This window comes from Malaclemys terrapin, unplaced genomic scaffold, assembly GCF_027887155.1.
Source record: "Malaclemys terrapin pileata isolate rMalTer1 unplaced genomic scaffold, rMalTer1.hap1 scaffold_58, whole genome shotgun sequence".
Classification (NCBI taxonomy): Eukaryota; Metazoa; Chordata; order Testudines; family Emydidae; genus Malaclemys; species Malaclemys terrapin.
The window spans coordinates 27,669-38,858 of record NW_026530219.1 but is presented as its reverse complement, the minus strand read 5'-3'; the positions used below and the strand labels follow the sequence as shown (position 1 = coordinate 38,858).

General features: G+C 61.2%; 1 protein-coding gene across 1 annotated transcript in view; it reads left to right on the top strand.

The window, feature by feature from the left end:
* Positions 1-11,190, top strand: part of LOC128829769 (complement C4-like) — a 33,318-nt gene continuing 22,128 nt past the window's right edge. The window contains 9 exon segments of the mRNA XM_054015173.1: positions 1-109; positions 1,044-1,239; positions 1,509-1,695; positions 6,613-6,683; positions 7,778-7,866; positions 8,225-8,307; positions 8,454-8,550; positions 8,819-8,924; positions 9,769-9,892. Of these exon segments, the coding sequence (XP_053871148.1) occupies positions 45-109; positions 1,044-1,239; positions 1,509-1,695; positions 6,613-6,683; positions 7,778-7,866; positions 8,225-8,307; positions 8,454-8,550; positions 8,819-8,924; positions 9,769-9,892 (1,018 nt within the window). The 5' untranslated portion in view covers positions 1-44.

Sequence of the window (11,190 nt, the reverse complement as noted above, 5' to 3'; positions counted from 1 at the left end):
CCCGGACCCCAGGGCCAGACGGGGAGAGACGCACCCAGAGCAACATGCGTCTGCTGCTCTGCCTGGCCTGCGTGGGGGCCCTGGTGTGCACCAGCCACCAAGCCCCCCGGTACGGGCCGGGCTGGCAGGGGCTGTGGGTCGGGAGTGAGGGGCACCAGCAGAGCTGTGGGGGGGCATGGCTGGGCTAGCAGGGGCTGCGGGTCGGGAGTGAGGGGCACCGGCGGAGCTGGGGGGGCAGGGCTGGGCTAGCAGGGGCTGTGGGTCGGGAGTGAGGAGCACTGGCAGAGCTGGGGGGGCAGGGCCGGGCTGGCAGGGGCTGCGGGTCGGGAGTGAGGGGCACCGGCAGAGCTGGGGGGGCAGGGCTGGGCTAGAAGGGGCTGCGGGTCGGGAGTGAGGGGCACCAGCAGAGCTGGGGGGGGGGCTGGGTTAAGAGGGGGCTGCGGGTCGGGAGTGAGGGGCACCGGCAGAGCTGGGGGGGGGCAGGGCTGGGCTGGCAGGGGCTGCGGGTCGGGAGTGAGGGGCACCGTCAGAGCTGGGGGGGGCAGGGCCGGGCTGGCAGGGGCTGCGGGTCGGGAGTGAGGGGCACCGGCAGGGCTGGGGGAGGCAGGGCCGGGCTGGCAGGGGCTGCGGGTCGGGAGTGAGGGGCACCGGCAGAGCTGGGGGGGGCAGGGCCGGGCTGGCAGGGGCTGCGGGTCGGGAGTGAGGGGCACCGGCAGGGCTGGGGGAGGCAGGGCCGGGCTGGCAGGGGCTGCGGGTCGGGAGTGAGGGGCACCGGCAGAGCTGTGGGGGGGCAGGGCTGGGCTAGCAGGGGCTGCGGGTCGGGAATGAGGGGCACCGGCAGAGCTGGGGGGGGGCAGGGCCGGGCTGGCAGGGGCTGCGGGTCGGGAGTGAGGGGCACCGGCAGAGCTGGCGGGGGCAGGCCTGGGTTAAGAGGGGGCTGCGGGTTGGGAGTGAGGGGCACTGGTAGGGCGGAGGGGGGGCTGGGCTGGCAGGGGCTATGTGTCGGGAGTGAGGGGCACTGGCTGATCTCTCTCTCCCCCCAGGCTGCTGATGGCGGCCCCGAGGCTGGTGCCGGTGGGCGTGGAGCTGGGGGTCCTGCTCCAGGCCGACGGGGCGGCCGAGCAGCTCGACGGGACCCTCTACTTCCAGAACGAGGTCGACACGCAGCAGAAATGCTCCGGCGAGAAACCCTTCAGCCTGCGCCCCGAGAACGGCTACATGCAGCTCCTCACCCTGAAGGTAGGGGGCGCCTAGCCCCGCCCCCTCGGGAGAGCCCCGCCCCCTGGGGAAGAGCCCCGCCCCTCACTGCCCCGGGAGAGCCCTGCCCCCGGGAGAGCCCCGCCCCTTCCCTGCCCCGGGAGTGCCCCGCCCGCTGGAGAGAGCCCTGCCCCCTGGGGAGAGCCCCGCCCCTCACTGCCCCAGGAGAGCCCCGCCCCTTCCCTGCCCCAGGGGAGCCCCGCCCCCTGGGAGAGCCCCGCCCCTCACTGCCCCCCGTGCTGCCCCCGCAGGTGACCCCGGAGCTGGCGGTTCGCTGTGGTCTGACCGCGCTGCGCCGGGGTCGCTACGTCCAGCTGGTCGCGCGGAGCCCCCAGCTGCCCTACCCGGGCGCCCGGACCCTGCGCCTGGCCTGGACCAGCCGGCGCGGGCAGCTCTTCATCCAGACCGACAAGCCGGTCTACACGCCCCGGCAGAAGGGTGAGAGCCGCCCCTACGGCCCCCTGCCCCACGGCCCCCGCGCCCCATGGCCTCCTACCCTGCATAGCCCCCGTGCCCCACACCTCCTGCGCCCACAGCCACCTGCCCACCACGTTCCCCCTGTGTCCCATGGCCCCCGCGCCCCACGGCCCCCACGTTCGCCCCCTGCCCCACGGCCCCAGCGCCACATGGCCTCCTACCCTGCATAGCCCCTGTGCCCCACACCTCCTGCGCCCACAGCCACCTGCCCACCACGTTCCCCCTGTGCCCCATGGCCCCCACGGCCCCTGTGTCCCATGGCCCCCGCGCCCCATGGCCTCCTACCCTGCATAGCCCCTGTGCCCCACACCTCCTGTGCCCACAGCCACCTGCCCACCACGTTCCCCCTGTGTCCCATGGCCCCCACGGCCCCTGTGCCCCATGGCTCCCGCGCCCCATGGCCTCCTACCCTGCATAGCCCCCGTGCCCCACACCTCCTGCGCCCACAGCCACCTGCCCCCCACGTTCCCCCTGTGCCCCATGGCCCCCACGGCCCCTGTGTCCCATGGCCCCCGCGCCCCATGGTCCCCACATTCCCCCTATGCCCCACGGCCCCCACACCCCACGGCCTCCTGCCCTGCATGGCCCCTATGCCCCATGGCCCCAGCGCCCCACGTTCCCTCTGTGCCCCACAGCTCCCGTGCTCCATGGCCACATTCCCCCCGTTGTTGTACTTAAAGTACTGCACAGGATCTTTTCAGGGGGAATAAGGCAAAACGCCACATTTATTAGCAATACATGTATTCATTAACACTGTATTATATGCATATAATATATTACACTTACACACACACACAAACACAAACACACTCCGTCTTGTTGTTACCAATTAGTTGCTCCCCTTAACTTCACTGGCCAGGTGAGTTAGATGGGGGAGGGGGTGGAGCCGGGCTTCTGCCGATCCGGATCGATGCTCCCATGTTGACAAGACGAGACCCGGGGTCCTCTGCAAGACACCTCACTTTTATAGCAGCTTCCCTCTCATGCAAATCTATACCAGATTCAAACTCTGTGTCTGTGTCCACTGGTCCTTTGTGCTGCTTTCTTTTGAGTGTTGTCCCAATGCTGCAAAGAGGGTGTTTCCAAAAGAAGGTGCTTGCTTCTAACCCCCCCCACCCCGAGGCCGTCGGTATGTCTGCTTGTCTTTAATGAGCCCATTTGACACGTTTTATTGTCCTTGGGTCTGGCTCCCAGCCCCTCTCCAACAGTTGAGGCTGTCTGGAGGTGCTGCCTTCCATGCCTTGCTTATTCACACCTCGTTCATTCAACAGGGCAATTGATTAAGGGGGGGGGGGGGGGAGAGCTCTTGTTCTACTGCTAGCAAACAGAAATTTTTCTTCTATCTTATTCTATCCTTAGGGGCTATAATATTCTACCAAGGGCAATGCAAAGTTTCTAAATGAGGCTTTGATACAAAGTTCCATGAAAACAGAGGTCACACGTGGGTAGACCCACCACAAGGTTATACGAAGAGGCACAATGTAAAGTCATATGAAAATTATCAGAGATTGATCTACATTGTCCCCCTTTTGACCTCTCAAGAACAATTCTTGAGTGGTCACCATATAAATCTTTTGTATTTGTTGCAAACAAACCAAACAATTATAACCAGGTGAATATAACTAAAACCATTACAATTGACTAAACACCAGATATAAGAAACACAAATGCAAACAATTTTAATAATTGGAAATACAACAAAACCATTACCATTTCAATAATTGGGTACATTGACAAACAAAATGAGGCACAAGTTTGATGCTGCCTTTTTAAGCACACACAACAAATAAGATTTTGTAGGAGTACCACAGTTGTTATGCAAGGTTAAGCTGATTTGGACTTAAACTAACATTCAGTTGCTAAAATGTTGTAGAATTCCCTATTTTTAACAGTTGTTCTCAGAGGTTTCTAGGGACCTGAAAGATGGGGCCATACAATTATGGGCCAAGGTCTTACAGGTTATGGGGGCCCAAGAACTACCCTTCAGGGCTTGGGGAAATAGAACCAGAGTGCATAGAGGAAAGTGTGGAATTAATAATAATACAAGCAAATGTATTAATAACAAAAATCAACAACAAAATGATTATTAGAGAACCTGACAAAACAAAACAAAATAACCCTGATGCACTGGGGACCAAAGTCTTTTGGACACAAGGGGTGATTGATAAGTTGGATGGAGATGGGGGAAGTAGAGAGAGGAAAAGACATTTGCCCTGTCTAGTGTAGTATCCCCTCTCTCTCTGGACCCAATGTTAACACAGGACACCACCAGAGACAGACACAGAACATGCAACACACAACACTGAACACAGACTTTGTTATGACACTAGAACCATGGTATTTTATAACTCTTCAGCTGGTACCAGCTCTCCTGATGTTCTGGTTCAGAGCCTGAAAGATAGAAGCTTGGAAACAAATTAGCACAGTGCTTTCACCCTGGCAGAACCTGCTTGGTCTCTGCCACAGTGTGTTTGGTACTTGGGGCTGCACAAATGCTAATTAAGTGGTGCATTTTTTGTGAGTGTAAATCCTCCCTTTCTCTCAGTAAAAAGGCGTTAACACTCCATCTAGAAAAAAAAATTTTGTTTTAAAATCTTCAGCCATTTTGCCATGGCCTGGAGATCTGAGGCAGAAGCAGGCACTGTTGTTAACTGTTTCAATGGCATTTTGGCCCTGGGAGGAGGAATTCACCCAAATATCCCAAATATTCCGCTTCCCAATCTCCAGAGGGGTCCCAAAGGTCTGCCCCCTTCTGGGGTCTCAAATGTTTCTTCTCCTGATGTTACTGCTGCTGTAAGATTTGAGAGTGCTGTTTTAACTCTCTGTACCCAACCTGTTTTTAGTTTCTCTATTTGTTGCTTGCCTGGGCCCGATCCTGCTTTTTTTTTTAATAAACAGTTCCTTTCCATGGGCACAAGCCTTGTTCCACTACCAATTTAGCAAGGAGGGTGGGCTTTCCAACTAGTCCCCACCCTTCCTCGTCCCATTTCTTAAACATTTTTTTCAAAATTGTGAAATTACCACAATATTACTTACAAAAAACAAAACAAAAAACCAAACAAACATAAACCACACTACACTGCCCAAACTCCTATATCCTTTAGAGTTTGGTTTAACAGAACAAGATCTGTATCTTATGTTTTTAACCCACTCTGGGCCAGAGGGAGAGACACTACGCTTTCCTCTGTATTGCTCGGTCTGCTACCACCGAGGGTTCATACACCAATTATACAAATCCTTCCCCGGATTAGATCCTTCCCCGGATCAGAGTGAGAAACACTAAGTTCTCCTCTTTAGCTCAGTTTTGCTACGGCTGAGGGTGTATGTACCTCTATCACACAATTGAAACCTAAACTCCTATATCCTTCAGAGTTTGGTTAATTAACTGAAAGTTTACGCTCTTTTTCCTGTAGTGCCAGGCTTGCTAAAGCTGGCGGTGTGCACACCAGTTTTATAATAACTGTGGGTTTTATGCTTGCTCCCCCTTTCGCATTCTCCACCAAAATGTTGTACTTAAAGTCCTGCACAGGATCTTTTCAGGGGGAATAAGGCAAAACGCCACATTTATTAGCAATACATGTATTCATTAACACTGTATCATATGCATATAATATATTACACTTACACTCACACACACACACTCCGTCTTGTTGTTACCAATTAGTTGCTCCCCTTAACTGCACTGGCCAGGTGAGTTAGATGGGGGAGGGGGTGGAGCCGGGCTTCTGCCGATCCGGATCGATGCTCCCATGTTGACAAGACGAGACCCGGGGTCCTCTGCAAGACACCTCACTTTTATAGCAGCTTTCCTCTTATGCAAATCTAGACCAGATTCAAACTCTGTGTCTGTGTCCATTGGTCCTTTGTGCTGCTTTCTTTTGAGTGTTGTCCCAATGCTGCAAAGAGGGTGTTTCCAAAAGAAGGTGCTTGCTTCTAACCCCCGAGGCCGTCGGTATGTCTGCTTGTCTTTAATGAGCCCACTTGACACGTTTTATTGTCCTTGGGTCTGGCTCCCAGCCCCTCTCCAACAGTTGAGGCTGTCTGGAGGTGCTGCCTTCCATGCCTTGCTCATCCACACCTCATTCATTCAACAGGGCAATTGATTAAGAGGGGGGGTGGGGGAAGAGCTCTTGTTCTACTGCTAGCAAAAAGACATTTTTCTTCTATCTTATTCTATCCTTAGGGGCTATAATATTATACCAAGGGCAATGCAAAGTTTCTAAATGAGGCTTTGATACAAAGTCCCATGAAAACAGAGGTCACACGTGGGTAGACCCACCACAAGGTTATATGAAGAGGCACAATGTAAAGTCATATGAAAATTATCAGAGATTGATCTACACCGTGCCCCACGGCCCCCTCCTCCCCATGTTCCCTCTGTGCCCCATGGCCCCCATGCCCGACGGCCCGTGTACCCCACGTTCCCTCTGTGCCCCACGGCCCCCATGCCCCACGGCCTTCTGCCTTGCCTGGCCCCTGCACCCCACACCCCCTGTGCCCCACGGCCCCCACACCCCACGGCCCCCTTTGCCCCATAGCCTCCTGCCCTGCATGGCCCTGGTGCCCCATGGCCCCAGTGCCCCACGGCCCCCATGTTCCCCCCGCACCCCACAGCCACCTGCCCCCCACGTTCCCTCTGTGCCCCACGCCCCCCGTGCCCCATGGCCTCCTGCCCCCCACGTTCCTCCCACGCCCCATGGCCACCTGCCCCCCACATTCCCCCGGTGCCCCGTGGCCCCCTTACCCCACAGTCCCTGCCCCCACCTCCCTCTGCATCCCCTGCTTAACCCCTGCCTCCCACGGTCCCCAGCCCCCCCACCCCCTGCTCCCTTTCCCCCAGCCCCCCCCATTCACAGCCTGTCTCGTTCCCCCCCGCAGTTCACTTCCGAGTCTTCGCCCTGAACCACGAGCTGCGCCCCACTGCCGAGTCCATCACCATCACCGTCTTGGTGAGAGCCGGGGGTGGGGTGTAGGATTGGGCCCATGGGAGGGTTGTGGGGGGTGGGAAACTGAGGCTGGGAGGAGGAGGGGGAGGCTCGGGCCCATGGGGGGCTGGGGGGGCAGGGAGCCCAAGGCTGGGATGGGGAGGGGGAGGATCCGGCCCATGGGGGGCTGGGGGGGCAGGGAGCCCGAGGCTGGGAGGGGGAGGGGGAGGATCCGGCCCATGGGGGGCTGGGGGGGCAGGGAGCCCAAGGCTGGGATGGGGAGGGGGAGGATCCGGCCCATGGGGGGCTGGGGGGGCAGGGAGCCCGAGGCTGGGAGGGGGAGGGGGAGGATCCGGCCCATGGGGGGCTGGGGGGGCAGGGAGCCCGAGGCTGGGAGGGGGAGGATCCGGCCCATGGGGGGCTGGGGGGGCAGGGAGCCTGAGGCTGGGAGGGGGAGGGGGAGGATCCGGCCCATGGGGGGCTGGGGGGGCAGGGAGCCCGAGGCTGGGAGGGGGAGGGGGAGGATCCGGCCCATGGGGGGCTGGGGGGGCAGGGAGCCCGAGGCTGGGAGGGGGAGGGGGAGGATCCGGCCCATGGGGGGCTGGGGGGGCAGGGAGCCCGAGGCTGGGAGGGGGAGGATCCGGCCCATGGGGGGTTGGGGGGGCAGGGAGCCTGAGGCTGGGAGGGGGAGGGGGAGGATCCGGCCCATGGGGGGCTGGGGGGGCAGGGAGCCCGAGGCTGAGAGGGGGAGGGAGAGGATCCGGCCCATGGGAGGGTTGGGGGGGGTGGGAAACTGAGGCTGGGAGGGGGAGGGGGAGGCTCGGGCCCATGGGAGGCTGGGGGGGCAGGGAGCCCGAGGTTGGAAGGGGGAGGGGGAGGGGAGGCTCGGGCCCATGGGGGATTGGGGGGGATGGGAGATCGAGGCGGTGAGGAGGAGGGGGAGGATCGGGCCCATGGGGGATTGTGGGGGATGGGAGATCGAGGCGGTGAGGAGGAGGGGGAGGATCCGGCCCATGAGGGTTGGGGCCCCGTGGAGGGGGCTACGGGGCAGGATCGGGCCCCGCTGGTAGGAGGGGATCGGGCCCCCGCTAACACCCTCCCCCCCGTCTGCCCCCCAGAACAACCGGGGGCTGCAGGTGCGGAAGGTGGAACGGTTCCCGCAGAACTGGGTCATCACGGACCAGCTCTCGATCCCCGACATCTCCGAGTGAGTGGGGGGGCCGGGACTGGGGGTGACACTGACACCCCATTGCCCTGGGAGGGCACCAGGGGTGGAGGGGGCAGAGAAGCCCCCCAGAGCTGGCTTGTGCCTGGTCCAGACTGGGGGAGCCCCTGCTGGGGGGAGTGCCCCCCAGGAGTGGGGATGGGGTGTCGGGGGGACTCCCTGGGGGCGGGACCCCAACATCCTTGTCCGGGGGGTCTGGGGGGCAGTGGGGGGCTGCCCCCCTGAACCTCACAATAGGGACCCTCGGAATGATCGGGGGCTGGGAGCAGAGTCTCCTAGGAAGAGGGGCTGTGGGAGCTCGGGGGCCCCCGATCCCCTCTCACCCCCTCGCCCCTCCCAGGCCCGGGACCTGGCGCATCACGGCGCGATTCTCCAACGCCCTCGAGTCCAACACCAGCACCGAGTTCGAGGTGAAGAAATACGGTGAGTCCCGGACGCCTGGGTTCTCACTCGGGGAGGGGGGAGGGCGGTCTGGGAGCTAGGACTCCTGGGTTCTCTCCTGGCTCCGGGGGCAGAGCGGGGGCTGGGAGCCAGGACTCCTGGGTCCCATGTGTGTTTTCTCTCCCCAGTGCTCCCCAATTTCGAGGTGAAGATCATCCCCGAACGGACCCACATGCTGGTGACGGGAGAGGGGGGCCCCGATTTGCGCATTGACCTGCAGGTCAGGTAGGGGCAGCTCCCCCGACCCCCTCCCCTCTGGCCGGGCTCAGGCAGCCAGGGGGGTGTTATGGGGTGCTCTGGCTCCCAACTTTCCCCAGGTTCCCTGGGATCTGGGCTCGGCCCCAGACTCCCCACGGGGCTGGGACGGGCCTCGGGGTGCAGCTCCCCACCGAATCCAGACCCCGGCAGAGCCGTCCCCCTGCCCCCCACACTGACCCCCCTGGGCTCTGCGCCTCGGTGTCAGGGTTTGGGGTGACCCCCCCCCTCTCTCCAGGTTCGTCTATGGGAAGGGGGTGAACGGTGTCGCCTACCTGAGGTTTGGGGTGAGCAACGAGGCCAGGGAGAAAACCTTCCTCAGGGGCCTGGAACAACAGGTCACGGTGAGACCCCCCATTCCCCCCACGGAACCCCCATCCCTTTGGGACCCCCCTCCCCCCACGGGACCCCCCATCCTCCCACAGAACCCCCATCCCTCTGGGACCCCCCTCCCCCCACAGGACCCCCCCATCCTCCCACGGAACCCCCATCCCTCTGGGACACCCCTCTGGGACACCCCATTCCCCCCCACAGGACCCCCATCCCTCTGGGACCCCCTTCTGGGATCCTCCATCCCTTCACAGGACCCCCTTTCCCCCATGGAACCCCCATCCACCCACAGGATCCCCATTCCTCTGGGATCCCCCTCCCCTCCTGGGTCCCCCAGGGACCCTCTCTCCTGGGACCCTCCAGCCCCCTAGGGTCCCCCTCCCTCCCAGCCCCCTGTGAGCCCCCTTCAGTGAGTCCCCCTGGACGGGACCCCTGGGGGAGCCTCACACGCCCCCAAAGGACCCCCCCCACTGCGCAGGCAGCAGCGACTCCCAGCCAGTCTGTGACACGGGCGGATTATTCGCCCTCGGGAATCCGGTGCCAGACACAGCTTGGGAGCACAGGGTGCTGGGACCTGCAGCAAAGTCCAGCTTGGGGGGGACCCAGAGGCCACCCCACCTGCCCCATGGGGGCTCAGCAAAAATTGCACCCCCTGGTCCCCCCCGGGTGTCTGTGTAACACATGGGGAAACTGAGGCACACAGAGTCTTCATGCAAAATGTTAAGGAAAAAACCCTCCCACAGCTCCCTCTGCCCTCCTTCCTCCCACCCCCACTCTGTGGGGCCCCCCCCCCGGCTGGGTCCATGTGTATGGGGGGGTTGGGTATCATCTAATCCTCTCCCTCCCACCCCCCGGCAGGTGAATGAGGGGACAGCAAACGTGATCTTAAAACGCAGCCTCCTAGCGCAAAAATTGGGACGCCCCCTGCAGGACCTGGCAGGGACCAACCTCTACATCGCGGTGACTTTCATAGAGACCGCCAGTGAGTGCAGGGGCCGGGGCCCGGCCCCTCTAGGGGGCACCGGATCCCACCTGGCCCCAGGGCAGGGACTCGCTGGCTTGTGGGGTAGGGAATGGGGCTGGGGCCTGTTCCCTCAAGGGGGGACCAGCTCCCATCCGGCCCCAGGGCAGGGACTGGCTGGTTCAGGGGGGCGGGGAATGGGGCTGGGGCCTGTCCCCTCAAGGGGGGACCAGCTCCCATCCAGCCCCAGGGCAGGGACTGGCTGGCTCAGGGGGGCAGGGAACAGGGCCCAGGGCCTGTCCCCTCTAGGGGGCATTGGCTCCCACCCGGGCCAAGGTACTCCTGGGGGAATTCTGCAACAAAAAATAAAAAATTCTGCAACAAAAATTCTGCGCACAATATTTTAAAATTCTGCATAAATCTGCATATCTTTTTTGTCAAATTAACACAATATAATCACACCAGTTACAATTATTTTTGTTTGTTTATTTCAAATTACCTGTCTGCAAATGTGTCTGTAACAATACAGACAACAAAAAAGATTCAGGAGATGTTTTTTGACAAACAGATTCCTTACTAGGCAAATTAATCCACAACTCGGAGTAATAATTCATTGAAACGACAATACAGAACTGGATTTCCCGCCCCCCAAAGAAGCAAAGGCTGGGGGGAGTCGGGGTAATGGAGGAGCTGAGGGAGGGCTGTCCACATGTGTCCCTCCACCCTCTTTCAGACACCCACTGCCCCATCCCCATGTGGCCCTGCACCCCTACCCTATCCCCATGTGGCCCTGCGCCTCCCTTCCTGCCTGGCCCGGTGCCTCCACTCCCATTCCGCCCTGCCCCAGTCTGTCCTCCCCCACTCGCCCGTGAGCGCCTGTCTGGGCCCCCCAGCACCCCGGACTGTCCGTCTCCCCGTAGCCCCCGACCGGGCCGTGCGAAGGCGGCAGCTCGTTCTCTTCCCTCGCTTTGATCTAGCACCGCAGCGCCCTCTGGGGGGCAAAAGCCAGAACTGCAGCAACATTTTGGCAGAAGCTTTTTTCTGCGCAAAAAAATAAAATTATGCATGGCTCATTAATTATGCGCACATGCAGTAGTGCAGAATTCCCCCAGGAGTACCCAGGGCAGGGACTGGCTGGCTCAGGGGGGCGGGGAATGGGGCCGGGGCCTGTCCCCTCTAGGGGGCGCCGGCTCCCCCCGGTCCCAGGGCAGGGACTGGCTGGCTCAGGGGGGCAGGGAATGGGGCCGGGTCCTGTCCCCTCTAGGGGGCGCCGGCTCCCCCCGGTCCCAGGGCAGGGACTGGCTGGCTCAGGGGGGCGG